Source organism: Porites lutea, chromosome 7 (assembly GCF_958299795.1).
Source record: "Porites lutea chromosome 7, jaPorLute2.1, whole genome shotgun sequence".
Classification (NCBI taxonomy): domain Eukaryota; kingdom Metazoa; phylum Cnidaria; class Anthozoa; order Scleractinia; family Poritidae; genus Porites; species Porites lutea.
Window position 1 is genome coordinate 9,061,800 of NC_133207.1, and position 19,014 is coordinate 9,080,813.

The window sequence follows — 19,014 nt, forward strand, 5'->3', positions numbered from 1 at the left end:
TGACTTTGGATTGAAATTTGTGAAAATGTAGTTTGAAGTAAAATCGATATTACTTGACAACAATAACCAAAATATTTTGAAACTGATAAAAACCGAATGTTGTGTGATCTAGACCAGCTACTGAAAATTCAACACTAGGATCTTAAAGTTTGGTGCTTAGCAGACAATCTCCATGAGAAATAAAAAATTCAGTAGGTTTGAATTCGACTGAAACGAAACTATAGTTTAAACCTTAAATTTTCAAAGCAGTGATAGCGTATTTAATAAAAACGTTGTAAATGAATCAGATTATTCTTAAGTAGCGTCAGAATGCTGCTTAATATCATATGTCGATGCCAAGAAATTTTTGTGTATTTTCGTTCTTGCGATCTGAAAAACTAACCCGTTTTCTCACCACCTGTCTAAGCGCAGCTTCATTCAAAATTTGGACTTTTAGTGCTTTTTTATATAATAAGGTCTGAAACCTTCATTGAGATTGATGCACTGCAACATTTTAAAATTTCAAGATAAACCTATCTTACGAACCTGTCAACCTATCTGCGTTACAACATTCACTGTTTTGACGTTATGCACATTTTCCCAAAATAATGCGCACTATACATACCTCCATGACTAGTACATTTTAGTTTGAATTTATCGCATCTTTTGAATGTAAAACATTGACAACACTCACACTGAAATGTACTAGTCATGGATATATCTATTGTCCGTATTAATTTGGACAAATTAGCATAACGTCAAAACAGTGAATGTTGTAGCGCGGACTTTTGACTTGTTCGTAGAATAGGTTGGTCTTGAAATTTCAAGGTGTTGCAGTGAATCAATCTCGATGAAAGTTTCAGACATTATTATATACATTATGAAGATTATGTGAAGAGATTTAAAAAAAAATCGTTCAAGTCGTTTCAGAGATATTCAAAAAAAGCGCTAAAAGTCCAAATTTTGAATGAACTTGGGCTTGGACAGGTGGTGAGAAAACGGGTTAGTTTTTAAGATCGCAAGAACGAAAATACGCCAAAATTTCCTAGCATGGAAATATCATATTAAGCAGCATTCTGACGTTACTTAAGAATAATTTGAGTCATTTATAACGTTTTTTTTTTTTAATAATCTATCACGGCTATTGAAAATTTAAGGTTTGAACTATATTTCCGTTGTAGTCGAAATCAAGCATACAGAATTTTTTACTTCTTACGGAGGTTATTTGCTACACACCAAACTCTAAGTTCCCATAGTCGGATTTTCAGTAGCTGGTCTAGATCGCGCAAAATTAGGAGTTTATCAATTTCAAACTTTTTTTTGTTTATTGTTGTCATAGTAATATCGATTTTACTAAAACCTACATTTTGACAATTTTCAATCCATAGTCAATCATTGGAGAAAATTGTATAGCGATCAGACAAGGATAAAATCATTTTTAGAGCGATTAAAATATATCGGTATGGCCTCTGAAAAACTATATGACTTAATGACCCTGAAACGAAACCGTGAAATTGCCCAATTGATGAATCGAACTGCAAAGACATTTTGATATTTCCATTTATTTCCAGCAACCACAACTATTTGCCGACCACCCGCTTAGCTTCGAATATCTTGCGAAGATGTATAAAAAAACTTTAATTTCTTACCACCCTCAGCAGATTTAATGGTGAGTGTTTGACTTTTGTAGATATCATTATTTACGGCCACGAGATAGACAACAGCTTGGAACTCTGTGGCTGCAGGAATATCTGATACGTTGACCTCCGTCTCCGAAAGGTTAAAAAACCTGAGCATGCGTATAGGATTGTAGTTTTCATGGTCATAACGATGATCATTATTTTCATGAATTTCTGTTTGATTCAGAAAAACTATGAAGTACTCGGCGTTTAAATCATTTGGGAAAGAGCTCCAGTCTAAAATAAGGCTTTTGCCACTCGCTTGAGCTGTTAAACTCCAAGATGAAGGAGGATCAAGAGCTACAACGAAAGAAAAACACAAAGTTAAAAAATGGCTTATCGGAAAACGACGAATCACTAATTGCTAACTTTTGTCTTTCTGAAAATTAGCCTGAGAAAACAGACGACATTTCGCGACACCACCACTGGTTTCCCCGCCAAATAACGTCTGAGAAACGAGCGCAGAAATTCCATACTGATGACGCGTCACACCCCAGATATGTTAAGTGCTTCTGATTGGTCGTGACGCTTGGGAAATTTGATTCAACCAATCAGAAGCACTACCCAGATCTGGGTAGTGACTCGTCATCAGTATGGAATTTCTGCGCTCGTTTCTCAGACGTCATTTGGCGGGGAACCAACGTTAGCATCGTCAAACGTCGGCCGTTTTCTCAGGCTACTGAAAAATAGGAAAGTCAAATTCAGAAGCAAAAGCCTCTACTCGTATCAAGTATCAAGTATCAAGGGGAATGCCGCATTTTTCTCAGGGGTATTCAAACCTTACCAGACTTTTAAAACTACGGCAGAGCGTGAAAAAAAACAAAAAAAGAAACAGAAATATAATCAAAACACTAATTTAATAACCTGATTCAAGGCCTCCTTTGACAATTACGAAAGAAGTCCAAAAGTGACTTTGCGGATACTGTATTCGAACTTCTGCTTTAAGGAAGTTTGAATCTCCGAACGGTACTGTTGTCATATCCAGGCGTAGAGGATTGCATCCCCGGTGAGTTTTAGCCTCCTGGCCATCCTTGAGGATCGTAGCATATTCATCGCTATAAAAAAAACGGAGTATCCTTAGATTATTATTAGGGAGCTTAAGCAGCAACGACGGCGACGGCTACTAAAACGTCACTTAAAGAAGCTAAGATCCATCGTGCTCTGTGTAGCGTATCGACCCGATTATTGTCCGGTGTCCTGTTTTGTTGATGACTTTATGGACAAGTTTTCTCAAGCGCTTACATTAGGGAAAAACATCATCGTCGCTGCTGACCTGAACTGTGATATGTTCACACCGCGTTCCCCGGAAGCTGTAGCTTTACAAGACCTGTGCGACAGCGTGAATCTGACGCAGTTGATTAAGGAGCCGACTCGCGTGACTGAAAGTTCGTCCACCCTTATCGACGTGATTATGACCTCCAGTACCGACCTTGAGAAGAGGAGTGATTTACTGAAATCTCACATCAGTGACCATTATCTGGTGTATGCCTTTTTAAAGCTGAAAATCTCAAAACCCCCTCCTAGCTATGTGGAAGTCAGATCTTACAAGAACTATGACAGCCAGTTTTTTGTCTCTGATCTCGAGCGTGTGCCATGGAATGAAGTTGTCGTTGTTGACGACACGAGTGATATGGTTGATCGATTTAACAAGCGATTTCTTGAGGTCCTAGATGGCCATGCGCCTGTTAAGTCAGTGAAAGTCAAGCACCGCCACTGACCATTTGTTAATGAGGAAATCAAAGAGCTGATGCGAAATGGAGATAGATTATTGAGGCGCGCTCGTTGCACCGGGCTTCCTGTGGACTAGGAACTGTACCGTGACTCCAGACAAGTGGTTAAGATCAGGCTACGGAAGGCGGAACAAGAATACATAAATAAAGAGATGGAGGGTTGTCAGAATACTAGTTCTCAGTGGAAATTGATAAGGAATTGTCTGCCGAGAAAGGAGGCTACGCAGCAAGTGTACACGAGGGAAGTTAAGGCGGTCACAGAGAAGTTTAACGAGTTTTTTGTATGTGTTGGCGCTAAAGCATCAGAGGCATCTAAAGCCTTGATTGCTACTCATGAACTGTCTCCGCCAAACGATTTCACTAGTGGAATATATTCCGGATGAGGAGAAGTTTAATTTTCGCGCTGTTTCAAGTCACGAGATTCGTAGAGCCGTAATGTCATTTTCATCTAACAAAGCCCCGGGGTTTGATAAAGTCACCATGTCTGTGATTAAAGATGCGCTCCCTTGTATTCTGCCTGTGCTTACAGACACTGTGAATCGATCCTTATTGCCGTCAGTTTTTCCTTCAGCGTGGAAAATATCTGAAGTCATCCCACTTCTAAAAGATGGAGATCATGAGATACCAAACAACAATCAACCAGTCTCGTTGCTTCCCGCTGCGTCAAAGATTTGTGAGCGTGTTGCTCTGAATCAATTAATGACATATATGACCACCAAAAAGCGCCTCAGCGAACACCAAAGTGGTAACAAGAAGCTTCATTCGTGTGAAACCCTTAACTTCACGATCACGGACAAAGCACTGGAGGTTATGGATGTAAAGAAAGTCACACTTGTGGTACTTCTGGACTTGTCGAAAGCATTCGACAGCATAGATAATGTAACCCTCCTTGCAAAACTACAGGCGCTAGGTGTTTCTCGTGCATCTCTGGATTGGTTCAAGAGCTACCTGTCTGAACGGCTGCAAAATGTGTCAGGATCGAAGCTGAGACCTCAAGCTTGCAGGGTATCTCACAGAGAGTCCCACAGGGTTCAATCTTGGGGCCCGCCTTGTTTACTATCTACCTCAACACCATTCCTTCTATACCGGACATGTGTTCTCTAGAATCATATGTCGATGATTCAAAGCTATACCTTTCGTTCCCAGTTGCTGAGGCTAGTAATATGATTCAACAGAGCAAGAAGGACTTAGAAAAAATCGCAAGCTGCTCCTGCTACAACAGCCTTCTCATAAACCCAGAGAAAACCAAGCTGCTGGTGTTGGGCACACGTCAGATGCTTCAGAGGCTGCCCGCTGATTTTCATGTCACTCTCCTTGGAAAGAAGTTCACTCCATCTCCTTCTGCTCGGGACCTTGGCCTGCAGGTGGACAGCACTCTAAGCTATGATGAACATGTCACGCAAACAGTGTCCTCGTGCATAGGTAGCTTATGTCAGATTAATAGGGTAAAGCATCTGTTTGATGCTAGGACATTAGAACGGGTTATAAATGCCTTAGTGTTTAGCAAGTTATACTACTGTTCTCCGGTGTGGTCTAATACTTCAAAGAAAAAATATCTCGAAGCTGCAGAAAGTTCAGAATTTTGCTTGTAGAATTATCACTGGAAAGCGGAAATTTGATCATATAACACCGGCATTAAGAGAGCTAAGGTGGCTCCCCGTGACCAGTTTTCTTAAATATACACTTGGAGTTTTAGCATTTAAATGTGTTAAGGGGTTAGACCCTAGCTACCTTTGTCATAGATTTAAGACAAGTGATTGCGTTCATGACCGTAATACTAGATATAAGAATAACTTGAATATCCCAGCTTATAAGTCAGCTTCTGGGCAACGCACATTTTTATACCGTGCAACGAGTCTCTGGAATTCTCTACCATGTGGAATAAGAGATAATTTGCCAATCTTCAAGAGACATTTAAAGGAATTTCTCAGTAGGTTTTAATTAGTAATGTGATATATTTTAACATCTATTAGAATTTAGATTTTTAATTTTAATGTATTTAGTATTGATTGTAATTAGTTTTTAAAACCCATTTAGTGGAAAACTAATAAACACATTTACATTTACATTTAAAGTGAATTCGCGCTATTTCTAACTTTATCGCGCTTATGTTGTCAAATTACCTGCAGTTAAATTCTTAAAGACTCTATCAAAGTTCAGGAAAAGAAAAACAAAAACGTTGTCTTACAGTGTACATATAGTTCACGTCCTCGACAAAACGTGAAATTAGGCACTTTCAAGTTGTAGTGGTGCAGCAACGGCAAAGAAATGTACAAAAAGCGTGATGCACTTGCAAAGTTGTTGTTTTGCTAATATAAAGCCATTGTTTTTTTGCCGTGCTTGTTGCAGTCGCCGTCGTTGTTGCTTAAGCTCCCTAATAAAATTCTTAGTTACATGTGCAATGGCTCGGGGAGAATTTCCTCTAAACAATTGTTTCTTATTTATTTAATTTCATTGTAATTGTTTTTTTGTCAGCTTATCGTTAACTCCTGATAGATCGACAGCAGCAAAACAAAACAACAACAAAAGCAAGTGTACGGTATAAATGTTCGGTAAAAGCTTTTCTTGTATATGTTGGGAAAAAAACAGTATGCTAATTACGTAAAGCTGGGTCAAAAACATCTTGAGTTAATTGTCTTAGTTTGTAATTATCATCATTATTGTTATTATCATAACTATTATATGATGGAAGAGAGTGCTATGAACGGACGTACGGACGTACGGAAGTAGAGTATATGATAGAAGAGAGTGTTATGGACGGACGTACGGCCACGTTTTCTCGGAGGCAAAGATAATTTCTTAAAATTTTTAAAGCAGCATTTTTTTTCGGAATTGTTTATTGCCAAAAGTTTCCGATTATCACCAGCATTATTATTTATAAGAATGACTGACCCAAGAAAATTGAAACCTATACGCAAATGGACGGAACAAATGAATGCCGATATTCTAAGCTGCAAACGAGAGGCCGTGCCTATGACACTATTGGAACAACCACCGCGGGATGGTAATGGGAGGGAAAAAGGCTGTATCAGAATTATGAGTGAGCTCTGGGATGCGAAAGGATCTGGAGATCTCGGACTCTCAAGCCAGAATTTACGAGATCAAGCAGCTAGACTTGAGAAAACGCTAGAAGAGAGCTCAGAAAACCTATTGTGGGAGGCACAGACGGATGCAAATTCAAAAGTTCTCGCTCAAAGAAACGTGTCTATGGATGCATAAATCGGGGCAAACTCGACAGGCTTTACTTCTTTGCCCATAAATACAGATTTATCTATTCTTGAAGAAACAGGGAGTGGATCACAATATGCTAATCTGTTAGCCTCATCAAACCAAGATTTACATACAGCTAGTACTCCTCAAATCCCAAAAGACGTAGAGCTGAAAGAGCAAGGAGAGAACCATTTAGACCCTGTTTACATGGAGTGGGGGACCGCGGTGTAGTGGGGTAGGTTTCTTCTGTTTTGTGTCCCTCAGAGCGTGAAAACAAAAGAAACCAACCCCACTAGACCGGCGTCCCCCACTCCATGTAAACAGGCCCTTAAACAGCTCGGGATGCCTTCCAGAGTATAAGACCATTTACAAGCCATCTATGGTCAACTGGGCAAAACGAAGCGATGGTAATGCAATTGTTATATCGAAGTCACTCATAACAGATGCTTACAACGAGATCGCAACCTGGAGAAAAAACGTATTTCTTGTGCCGTATGGGAAAGTAGTAAGGGACCTTATTGATCAAGTGACTTTGCATGTTAATGACTGGAATAGTGGTTCCGACAATCAGCACATATCTCTGAAAGCAGCTTTTGTGCTCCTCGCTGTAGGGCTCCAAAAGCCAAGCCCGAAGTCTAATGCAAAAGATGATCAAGATGTCTTGTCTAAGCGCCTAATACTTTGAAGGCAAGGGGAAATTAATAAGTTATTACGCGATGGTAGAATTATTCAAGGTCGTATCGGAAAACTCAAGGCGTCGGAACCGCCCGATAGATCTAAGGTTTTTGCTAAGCTTGTACTGGAAGGCCAAATCAACTCACCGCCTCGTTTGCTGAGTGAAACAGCTAGTGGTGATGTGCTGTCTTTAACAGATGAGGTCATGTCGCAGTTAAAACAGAAACATCCCAATCCACAAACAGCCAAATTAGGTTCACTACTCTTCGGCCCAATTGATGACCAGTATCCGGAATCAATGTATACAGAGATTAACGGTGAGATGGTCAGGCAAGCTGCCTTGAGAACAAAAGGAACAGGAGGCCCCGCCCTGGGGTTGACGAGAATGGCTTCAGAAGAATCCTCGCTTGCAAGTCCTTTAAACAGTCATCGGCAAGGCTGTGTGAGGCAACAGCCACAATGACAAGGACTCTGTGTACGCAATACATTGATCCTATGACCATAGAGCCCCTGGTAGCTAACCGTCTAATTCCACTGGATAAAGGCCACGGTGCTGTTAGACCAATAGCAGTCGGGGAAGTGTTAAGGAGAATTTGTGGAAAGTGTGTAATGAGTGTTGTTAAAAAGGATGTTGTCGATGCTAGCGGCTCACTCCAGCTGTGTGTGAGGCAGCAATACACGCTATGCATACTATATCTGAATCAGATGATACTGATGCCATACTGCTCATCGACGCCTCCAATGCATTCAATGCACTCAACAGAGCAGCTGCACTCCACAACAGCCGGATTCTGTGTCCTATAATAGCAATTTACGGTATTGATACCTTCAGACAGCCAGCTCGGCTATTTTTCATTGGTGGGAAAGAGATCGTGTCAGCAGAAGGAACAACACAGGGCGATCCGCTTGCTATGGGTCTATATGCCTTAAGCATCCAGCCTTTAATTACGAGTCTACAAGCAGCGTCTAGTGTGAAGCAATGTTGGTTTGCAGATGACGCTAGTGGAGCTGGCTCCATTACGGAAATTGGGGCGTGGTGGGATGCCCTTAGCACCCTTGGTTATTTTCCGAACGACAGGAAATGCTGGATCATCGTAAAACCAGCTAAAGAAGAAAGTGTCAGGGAAGCTTTAAAGAACACGTCCATTAACGTAACAGTACAAGGGCAGAAACACCTTGGGCGCCGATAGGAACAAAGGAGTATTTAGAGGAATATGTCAGCGAAAAGGTGACCAATTGGGTCAATGACATAGCTAAGTTAGCAGAATTTGCTCTATCTCAACCACAAGCATGCTAAGCAGCCTACACCTTTGGCTTGAAACATCGGTGGACGTACTTTTAAGAACTTTGCCGGACATTCAAGATCTGTTAGAGCCATTAGAGAGTGCAATATCTCATATGCTAATTCCTGCGATTATTGAAGGCAAGTGTAATCAGCTGGATAGGAATATTCTAGCGCTGCCAGTTGGCTTGCTTGGCCTGGGTCTGAAAAACCCGTCCCTTGAAGCAAGGCGCGAATATGCTTCGTCTGTCAAAGTAACAAAGCCCCTCGTTGAACAAATTGTATCTCACTCACATCAGTTCCTTAAACATTCCCTCACAAAACTAGCACAGCAGGAAGTTAGAATTGAAAGATTAAAGGAACTCGAACACACGGCAGAGCGTATTAAGGAGATGACACCAAGAACGACTCAGTGGGCATTAGATCTGGCGACAGAAAAGGGATCATCAGCACGACTTACAGCGCTTCCCCTCCAGGATTAAGGCTTTAACCTGAATAAGAGGGAATTCCGTGATGCTGTAAACTACGATACGACTGGCCAGTGGAAGAAGCCTTTATGGGGAAGCCTTTATGGTTGATCACTCTATGATTTGCAAACTAGGAGGTTTTATTACCCAACGCCACAACGAGCCAAGAGATCTCGAAGCTGAATTTCTGAGTATGTTGCATAACGATGTCGAGATCGAACCAGTACTTCAAAATGCGAGGTTAGATATCCACGCGCGTGGTCTCTGGGAGCGACATCGATCAGCATTCTTCGATGTGAGGGTCTGTCACCCTAATGCTGTATCGTATAGGGACCTAGAGCAACAACAAATTCATCGTATCCATGAGAACGAGAAAAAGCTCTCAAAGAGAGTCTTGGACGTCGAGCATGGAACATTTACACCTTTGGTCATCACCACAACCGGCGGAATGGGAAAGAGAGCTTGATGCATGTATCATAGCAGTTTAGCACAGCTGATTGCTATCAAAAAATGGGAGCAGTATGCCAAAACCATCTCATTTATTAGAACTAGAACCTCATTCGCACTCTTGAGATGTGCGTTGGTTTGTCTTAGAGGCTCTAGGACAAGAAGAGTGCCAGGTGACATTAAGAATTTTGATATGGACGTCGAAGTTGTTGAAGGAGCCATTCAATCGGACTATTGATGTGTTTCCTTCCTTTTAAATGGAAAATATTCGTCATTAACACATTGTGAACGCTACTTAATTTTCCTCTTTTTAGAGATTTTTTTTTTTAGTGATTATCTTAGTAAGAATGCAGTTGACCTTGAAAATAGTTTGTTCTTTTTTATTCGAAATGAATTGTTTTAATTGAAATGCTATGTTCTTAATTTGAATAACTTTGTTTAATGATTTTCTAATCAAAACTAAGTGTTTTTAACGAAAAGAATTGTAAATAGTATTTTGACGAAATAGTTTTTTTTAAGTAAATTGATTGTAAATAGGAATTTAATAATTAGTATGTTATCAATAAAATATGTGTACTTTAAAGTATTACTATTACTTTAAAGTATTACTATTATTATTATTAGGTTATATCGAGCTTGTCACGGTACGGTCACGTTTTCTCGGAGGCAAAGATAATTTCTTAAAATGTTTAAAGCAGCTTTTTTTTGGAATTATTTATAGCCAAAAGTTTCCGGTTATCGCCAGCATTATTATTTATAAGAATGACTGACCGAAGAAAATTAAAACCTAGACGCAAATGGACGGAACAAATGAATGCCGATCTTCTAAGCTGAAAACGAGAGGCCGTGGCTATAACACTATTGGAACAACCACCGCTGGATGGTAATGGTAATGATGGTAACTTAGCAAACTGACAAAGAACTGACACTAAAGGAATGATGATGATGATGATGATGATGATAATGATGATGATGATGATGATAATAAATAACGGCATAAAACTAAAACTTGAAGAAATTTGCTTTACTTGTATCCGCAGCTTTGGAACTTTATTTTCCAAATGGACATTAGAAGAACTGCATTTTCTATTCCAGGATTGTAAATTGTCCAAGAGCATTCGCGAGTTTCCCAGTCCCAGTCCGATTTACTTAGGTTCATCATTCCATATGACTGATTAAATGTCCCTCGACAACCTAACAGTAACAAAATACAATATTAAACCGTTATAATAATATAGATTTAACCAAGGCTAAAAGTGAAGCGTCCATTTATATACTTTTAATTACTTAACAATAAAAATTAAAAACGAATAAGCTTCAACCTATGAAAATCCAGCAATTTATACTTAACTGATTTTAAACAAAAAGTTAGAGAAATTTATAAATCAATTAATTCGATCAGTCTAACATGTTTTGGCTGGTTAATTTTTCTCTCTAAAGCTCCTAAATGGTCCACTTCCGAGTTCCCAAAACCTTCACTTTCAAAATGAGGCCAAGTGCACAACCTTTCTTGTGAAGATGAGTTTTATTTGCAAGGGAATGAAGGATCATTTCCATATCAAAGGCTGAGTACTCTACCTCGTTTTGATATAGAGGCCCGGGGGAACTCGGTGGTGGCCTATTGATTATTACCGTTAGTTACGTTGAAATAATTAACAAATGGTAAAGGGCTCAGCGTAAGCGTAAGAGTCTTCTTTTTGAGTGCTAAGCAATTCTCACATGTGCAACTATAACCACATAGTACACGCTGAGTCGTTCACCATTGTTTCATAACATCAGATTAAAAATAAGGAAAATTTATATTATATTTTTGCTAACAGATAGCAGGCGAATGAGGTGAGTGCTGTCATCTGCCGTGCTCGCACTATGGCGTGTCCAATTATTCTTTCAAATTACTTTAACCAAAAAAAAAGCGTTTCGCCTTTTGCGTTACCTTGAACGGTCTTTCAAAACTTTCTTTTCGCATCTATTAACACAAAAACCGTGCCAAAATGTGAGGTAAATAAAATAAACAGTCGCATAGAATGTGACGCGGTTTTGTTTTGAGCCCGCCCTAGCTTTGGCCACTCACCCATGGGCAAATAAGTAAATGGGAAATTGGCCAATCAGAGTGCGTCGTGCTTTATTCTTGTTGCGTTATAAATAGTCAAATATATTTTAGATTTCTTCATTCATTGATTCATTAACAGACAGTACTGCCACTTACCAACTACAATGGTCTGCCATTCCGAACGGGGCCCTACTTTTGATGTAAAGGCCTCAACTGCAATCGCGTACTCCTTAAATGGATGCAAATCGAAGAGAGTCACTTCTGTTAAAGACGAGCTGATGTTGAGTTTTGTCTCTTCGTAATGATATCGTTCCTTATAGTAAACGATATATCCGTTGATCACACCGTGTTGATGTTCTTTCGGAATCGGTTTCAGTACAACAAGGATAGCATTCCCGGATTGTAGATTGTGCAGATGGAAAACAGGAGGCACACTAGGCGCTGAAGGAAACAAGCAATAATAAGACATGAACTAAAAATACTGGTCTCATGACATTATCAGTAAAGACTTTTCAGTAGTATTTTGTATTTTTAATTGAATTGGACGAGGAATGTAATCATTTCAACAAAGAGTCGGAATTAGCTCGAGGAATTTAATTTTGAATATCCCAAACCATTACGAAAAAGCCGAATAACATCGAGTAAAAAGGGTACAATACCAAAAGGAAAGAAATGTTTTTTTTTTTTTTTAACATGCTGAAAGCCCAAAAATAGAAGCATATTGAGACACCTAACAACAGACAATACTCAAGACGAAATATGAGCCACTGGCATTTTTGAGTCCGCAAGAAGAGCGTAAATTGTTCTTCTTTCTAAGCAGCGACGTGGAGGGGAAAGAGTATCTATCTATCAATCAATCTATATCTATCTATCTATCTATCTATCTATCTATCTATCTATCTATCTATCTATCTATCTATCTATACAAATATATATAAAGATGAAATCGATGTTTTATTTACTGAATTTAATTTTTTATCCAGCACTTTGCCTTGTTACTTACCGCCAGGCGGCGTTGTGATGTTGATCGTGTTGGTTGAGTAGGACGGGCCATCAGTGAGTGAGCCATTGAAAGCTAAAACTTGAACCACGTACACTCGGTTTGGTATCAACTCTTGAATGTATTTATTACTTTGGTGCTGATAGACTAGGTAAAGCCACGATATATCTTTATTGAGCTCTTTTACCATTAGAGCAAATTGAGCAATATAAACTCCATACACTGGAAATACTTTCCATTCTACTTCAGCCTCGTCCTGTTTTACCCATTTTTCAGAGACATTCCACGAAGAGAGCGTAGTTACAGCTGAAGTTTATAGGAAATGAAAAGAACCGTAATTAAACACGCCCTTGCGAGTTCTACTATAAGAACTCCGCTAGCAGAATCCGGCCATTGCCCTCTACCGGACTCTCATCAGTATCAGCCGTGTTAAACGGCAGCGTGGTTGATTGATCATCGCATCGAACTGAACATCCTCTCAATGGTGCAATGACTATAAGAATCAGGGACATTATTGCTTGTGAAATCTGGGATCCGAAAAAAATTTAGACTGCGAGCAATCCTTTTTCAGTCAGTTGTGTCAAGGTTCGGAAGGACTGGAGAGAGCGAAATGGCCCAGACGGTAACTGGGGAGAGGCAGACCCCAGTTTTCCCGTGGCTGGCTGCGGCTGGCTTCGGAACCCTGGGCTTTGGAATCAAAGATTCTGGAATCCCAGTAACGATTTGAATCCGGAATCCAGGTCCCACTGACAAAAAGTCCACAATCTAGTACCTGTAATCCGGAATCCACGGGGTGGAATCCAGAATTCAGGACTGTCTTAGATTCCCTTACATGGAACAAAAAATTATTCAAATAGGACTGCCTGTTCGCTCTCTTCTAATCCAAGGTTTTTTCTTTTTCGAAATTCGAATTCCTAAGTAATGTTTACATTACCCCAACGAAATATAGCATTAAATCGTAAACCCCATTCTTAAATGTTTACCAATTGTTCAATAATCTATCTAGACCATTGTTTTACGAACGGCTGTTGTGATTATTACCTGTAAAATTATTCTGCAGGATTTCGTACGTGGCTTTAAAACCAGGAGAGTGTCTGTAGTGAAGCGCTGAAAAAGTAAGATCAGCCTGGCTACTTGATACAAGAACGTAATTAACATCTCCATAACACAAAACACTGGCATTTTTGTTTATTGCAGATGAGAATGCAAGATGGTCTTGCAACCTAAATCAGACAAGAGAAAAAAAATGTGTAATTAACGAGTGTAGTTATTGTTTTTATTATTGCAATCACATATCATAATTTATGCTGTTCAATAAACATCTCTGATTGGCTAATATCCCAATCAACAATTGCCTTGTATTTGACATATTAGTCCTGTTCTCTTCTTCTCCATCTCGCTACGTGAAGTGTAACACAGCGAAACTTTAAGGAATAAATGTCCTAAAGCTATCGAATAAACTGAATCATTTTAACAGGTTTATGGGCCCAGGACATTGAATAAATGCTGTAAGTTACGTGATTGTTATTTTGCCGAAGCGTACGGTGGAGATTTCGATGTCAGAGATCACAAAGCTCGAAAAGTTGAACGGGAGAAATTACCAGTCATGGAAGTACAACGTGAAGCTCGTTTAATGAAGCGTGGCTTAAGGGGCTCAAGAAGGCCAAGAATTTTCTCCTGCAGCCGATGCATCTGCAGCTGTAAGAAATGCTTTTCGCCTTTGATGCGACAAAGCTTATTCACTCATTGCGTCAAACGTAGAAAAGGATCTGCAAATTCACATATCTTCGGTGAATGACCCGTTCACCGCGTGGAAAACTTTGCAGAAGCAATTCGAATTTGTGTCAGTTAGTCAGATTGTTGGTCTCAATCGTAGGTTTCACGCAGCAAGTATGAAGGACGGCGCAGATTTGATACATCATTTGACTCACATGACTTCCTGTGACATCACATGACTTTCATCGAAGAAATTTGCTACGGTGGTGTTAGGAAGTTTAACCGAGTTGTATGATAATTTCTTGGCAAGTTGAACCGCCCTAGCGCCGATGATCTCGACTGGGAGAATGTACAAGGATTGTTGATTGAAGAATATATGAAGCGGCCTGAGGAGAAAGAGAAACAATAATCTGATAATACACTTTTCAACAGAGGAAAATCGTCGTATCGAGGAAGATTTCAACCACGAGGTGGAGCTGGTGGCGGTTGCGGTCGCAGCGGGCGATTTTAGAATTTCAACTCCAACGCTCAGTCCAGCCAAGATGATCGTGTTAAACACAAAGGTGTTAAGTGCTTCAAATGCAACCAGAATGAACACATTGTAAAGAAGTGCCCGTACAACAACAAAGAGAATACCGGGAAAAGTGAAAGTTCCAATATGGCCGTTATCGAAGGAGTTGCACTAATCTCAAGCACAATCAATCAGTCAAATGAATGGTTTATTGGCTCACCAACCACAAAGCACATGACAAGCAATTTGTTGTTGGAAGTCTATTGCGTGACTAGCTGTACACAGTCAATTCTACCGAATACGCTCAAGTTTCAACAGCAAACAGTGCACCATCACTTGCAGATTGGCAACGTACGTTGGGTCATCTAAACTACACCTTTATGAATCAGTTGAAGAAGAGAGAAATAGCTGATGGTATGAACTATGTCGCTGATACCCAATCCCAGAAATAATGTGAAGCATGTGTTCTCGGCAAAATGCAGAAAAAGCCCTTTCCAAAACAGAGCCAACAGAGGGCAACCAAACCATATGAGATTGTACACAGTGATGGATGTGGTCCAATGCAAGTGGGGTCAAAAGGTAGAAGTAAATGCATGCTTACGTTCACAGATGATTTTTCACTGCTTACTTCATAAAACCAAGAGTGAAGGTCTTTTGAAATTCATGAAATATGTCAATTCTGTTGAGAAACATACTGGTTATCAGGTTATGAAACTGAACATTCTTGCAGAGGAAGATGTTAAAGTTCTGAGAAGTGACAGTGGAGGAGAGTACACATCCAACAAGTTCATAACGGACGAGTTCACTGTTCCATACTGTCCACAGCAAAATGGTGTTGCTGGACAATTGAATCGCCCCATAATAGAGGGAGCAAGATCGATGCTCTACCATGCCAAAAAACCGCAGGCATTTTAGGCAGAAGCCTGAAGCACAGCAGTTTACCTTAACAATGGAAGTCACACAGCAGCATTGAAAGATAAAACTCCATTTCAGCGTTTGCTTGGTAGAAGACCAGACACTTCTAATCTAAAAGTATTTGGTTGCGTGAGTTATGCTCATGTTCCAGATAGTCAGCGCAAAAAGCTTGATGCTGAAGCCCACAAATCAATTTTTGTTGGATATCCTCCTGGTGTCAAGGAGTATAAGTTGTATTTTAAGAGGAAGAGGAAGAGGAAAGTAGTAGTTTGTTGTGAGTCGAGATGTTCAATTCTTTGAAGAGAACTTTGATCATTTTGACCAGAACGCTAAATCATGTGATGCTGGCCAAGCAGATTTGAGGTTAATTTTCCAGATAGTATATAGATTTAGCCAGGACTACAAGCGAAGCTCCCATTAATTAATATATGATTTAAATCAAACAATAAACTTGTAATCCACAAATCAGTTAATTTAAGGGCACATTCATGTGACTTTTGAGGGAAAGGCTAAGTTATTTTAGAGTGAAACACCTTACATCGAGTTGATAACCTTATATGTACACCCAAAACATAGCAAACATCTTCGATTACATTCAAGAGCCATAACTGGTCTTAATCACAGTAGATTAGGTCTCCAAAACAAATTCTTGGAAAACAAATCAGGCCGAATTTTTTTCCGTTCGTCAGGTTTACTTTACAAATTCTTGCCAACAAATCTGGGGGTGTGTAAACCAACCTTTTGTACTTTCTATACATCACATCTGAGGTGAAACAGTACTATTTATCATACAGACCTGGGACAGAATGCGGTATTTCACAGTTTTTCAAGACAAATTGCACTCAGTCAATGTTCAGGACGATCAATCGTGGGCTTTTAGTGAAACCGTTCAAAAAATTTCCAAAATCACCCATACGGCCAGCCGGTTCTCATTTCTAGTGCGAGCTGTCAGTGTGGTAGACTGTTTGAATGGACTTTAATAGAGTTACGCTTCAACATAATAAAGAATTTATTATTATCATTATTTTTGGTTATTTAATGGTTTCAGTTATAAGGATGTGTGATCTTATAAAGCGTTTGTTACGCGCGACATTTGTAAGTACTCCTGTAAACGATGTTCAGGAACGATGAAAACGAACGAAACAAACAAGCGATTAAAATTGCAAGAGAGACTACTACATTGTAACAATCAAGAAAAGAAATATAATTCGGTGAGACATTTGCAAAGACAACAATTTTCATTCACGAAGACAAGTATCAAAGTGTCTCTAAAAATTCTGATTCTTTAAGCTCAAAGCTTAAGCTTAAGTTGATTATGTTTTACTTTCAGCCGAACTTCCGGTAAGTTGCTTTTTTCAAAGATGAACTCCTCGAAGAAAGAAAATCGCTCAAAGTTTTCTTTCTACGGCCAAGTTTATAACTAAATATTCTTCGGAACGTTTTCTTTCTACTTGCGGTGAGAAAATATATCTGAACGCCTTTTAAAATTCTGTAAGCTTATAGCGGGGCTCCCGCGTACGCGACGCACGCGTGGGACAGAGCCCCATACTCATGGAATATGGTGAACTTCTTTTCGTTTGGTTGTCACGTGATTGACCGAGCGTACGTACGTACGTACGCGTCTACAGATTGTACGGGGCAGGGGAGTCTATGAAAAGGAAGGGAGGGGTGTCTCAGGCGTGTTTCGGCAAGTCCACATCTTTTAAATAGGACATTCACAATATGGTCAATTGACAGCTGTCAAAACAGGATAGCCACTGACCAGTGTCCCATCCGGGGTCATGTGTCAACTCATCGAGGTGACGTGGTTTATTTGGAAGCTGTCAGCTTACCAGTTAATTGTTTTACTAGATCGCGAACACTTTTCAATCGCATACTTTCTAGCTAGTTTGGGAGCACAGGTAGGCTGATAACGCACACATATTGGACATCAATGTTTTGGTCATTTGACGGTTGTCAAAACAAGGTACCCGCTGACCAGCATCACCTGACCGTATCGCGGGCTCAGGTGTCGACCCATCGAAGTCAAGTATTTTTTGAACTTATCCGCTGACAAGTTACTAGTTTTAAAGTGATCGCAAGCTCAAGTTTAATTCTTTTTTTTTTTAATTCTTATGTTGTGTTTATGTGCCGCAAAATTAAAATTTTGATTTCAAACTGACCTTGGACGCGAAAATTCAGCCAGCTGTCACCGGCAGGGAAGACAGTTGCTTTTGACTTTTTCACCATGTCACGCGTTGGTCACGTTCTACTTTCAATTTTTATGCTCTGATTGGTCAAAATTTGCCAGGTGAGTTCATGCGGAAAATTTATGCAGCATCTTGAATCTTGTTTACTTTGACAGCTGAAGCTGACAGAGTTTTGTATCATCTTGTGATGTTTTTAACTGTGTTTTTCCACTTGATGTACAAAATGAAATACAGCTGCTACCAGGAGTCTTCTGTTATTCATGGCTAGTTTGTTTATTGGGTTTTTGGTTGACAAATACGTCGCTTGTCAAAGTTGGAAATCCGCTTTTGGATGGCATCGTTTTCACCTTGCTTGATGCGTAAGAAGGTTGGAGAGTCTGAAGCGATACTGGCCTTACTTGATACCTTTTGACTCAAATCTTACAAACGTGCATAAACGTGCCGAATAAACTGTGCTTGACTTCATGAAATTAGATATAACAATTTAAGACAAAAATCAAAGACAATAATTACTTATGCTTACCATTCGAGATTCAGTCCCTGAAAGATATCAAGGAAGGCCACATTTGCTTGAGACATTTAAACCCTCTTACGCATTAAGCCAGGTGAAAAACGAAAACGATGCCATCCGAAATCGGATTAGCGAATTTTGACAAGCGACGCATTTCTTAACCAAAAAACCCAATAAACAAACCAGCCATGAATAACAGAAGACTCTTAATACATCCAGTGGAAAAAAGACAGTTAACAGTTGACACAAAACTCTGTCAGCTTCAGCTGTCAAAGTAAACAACTTTCAAGATGTTGCATAAATTTTCCGCATGAACTCACCTGTGAAATTTTGAACAATCAGAGTATAAACATTAGACGTAGAGAGTGACAAACGCGTGACCATCGTAAGAAAAGGTCTCTCCCGCCTGCATTTTAAAAAACTGGCTGAATTTTCGAGGTTAGTTTGAAAGCAAAATCTTAACAGTGCGGGGGCATAGTGACATAAACACAACATATTTCATATGAATCATTGGAAAAAATAAACTTCAACCTGCGCTCATTTGAAACTGGTAATTTGTCAGCGAATAACTTTTAAAAAATACTCTACCTCAATGGGTCGACACTTGAGCCCGCGGTACGGTCAGGTGATACTGGTCAGCGGATACTGACCAG

General features: G+C 39.7%; 1 protein-coding gene across 1 annotated transcript in view; it reads right to left on the reverse strand.

Annotated features, from left to right (window-relative positions):
- The window catches only part of LOC140944419 (uncharacterized), a 36,697-nt gene extending 21,618 nt beyond the window's left edge, over positions 1-15,079 (reverse strand). Inside the window, exons 1-8 of the mRNA XM_073393563.1 lie at positions 15,042-15,079; positions 14,451-14,621; positions 13,561-13,742; positions 12,523-12,825; positions 11,676-11,960; positions 10,498-10,663; positions 2,523-2,713; positions 1,629-1,958 (exon numbers count right to left, since the gene is read on the reverse strand). Of these exons, the coding sequence (XP_073249664.1) occupies positions 1,629-1,958; positions 2,523-2,713; positions 10,498-10,663; positions 11,676-11,960; positions 12,523-12,825; positions 13,561-13,742; positions 14,451-14,621; positions 15,042-15,079 (1,666 nt within the window). The remainder of the gene's footprint in view (positions 1-1,628; positions 1,959-2,522; positions 2,714-10,497; positions 10,664-11,675; positions 11,961-12,522; positions 12,826-13,560; positions 13,743-14,450; positions 14,622-15,041) is intronic.
- Positions 15,080-19,014: the final 3,935 nt, after the last annotated feature.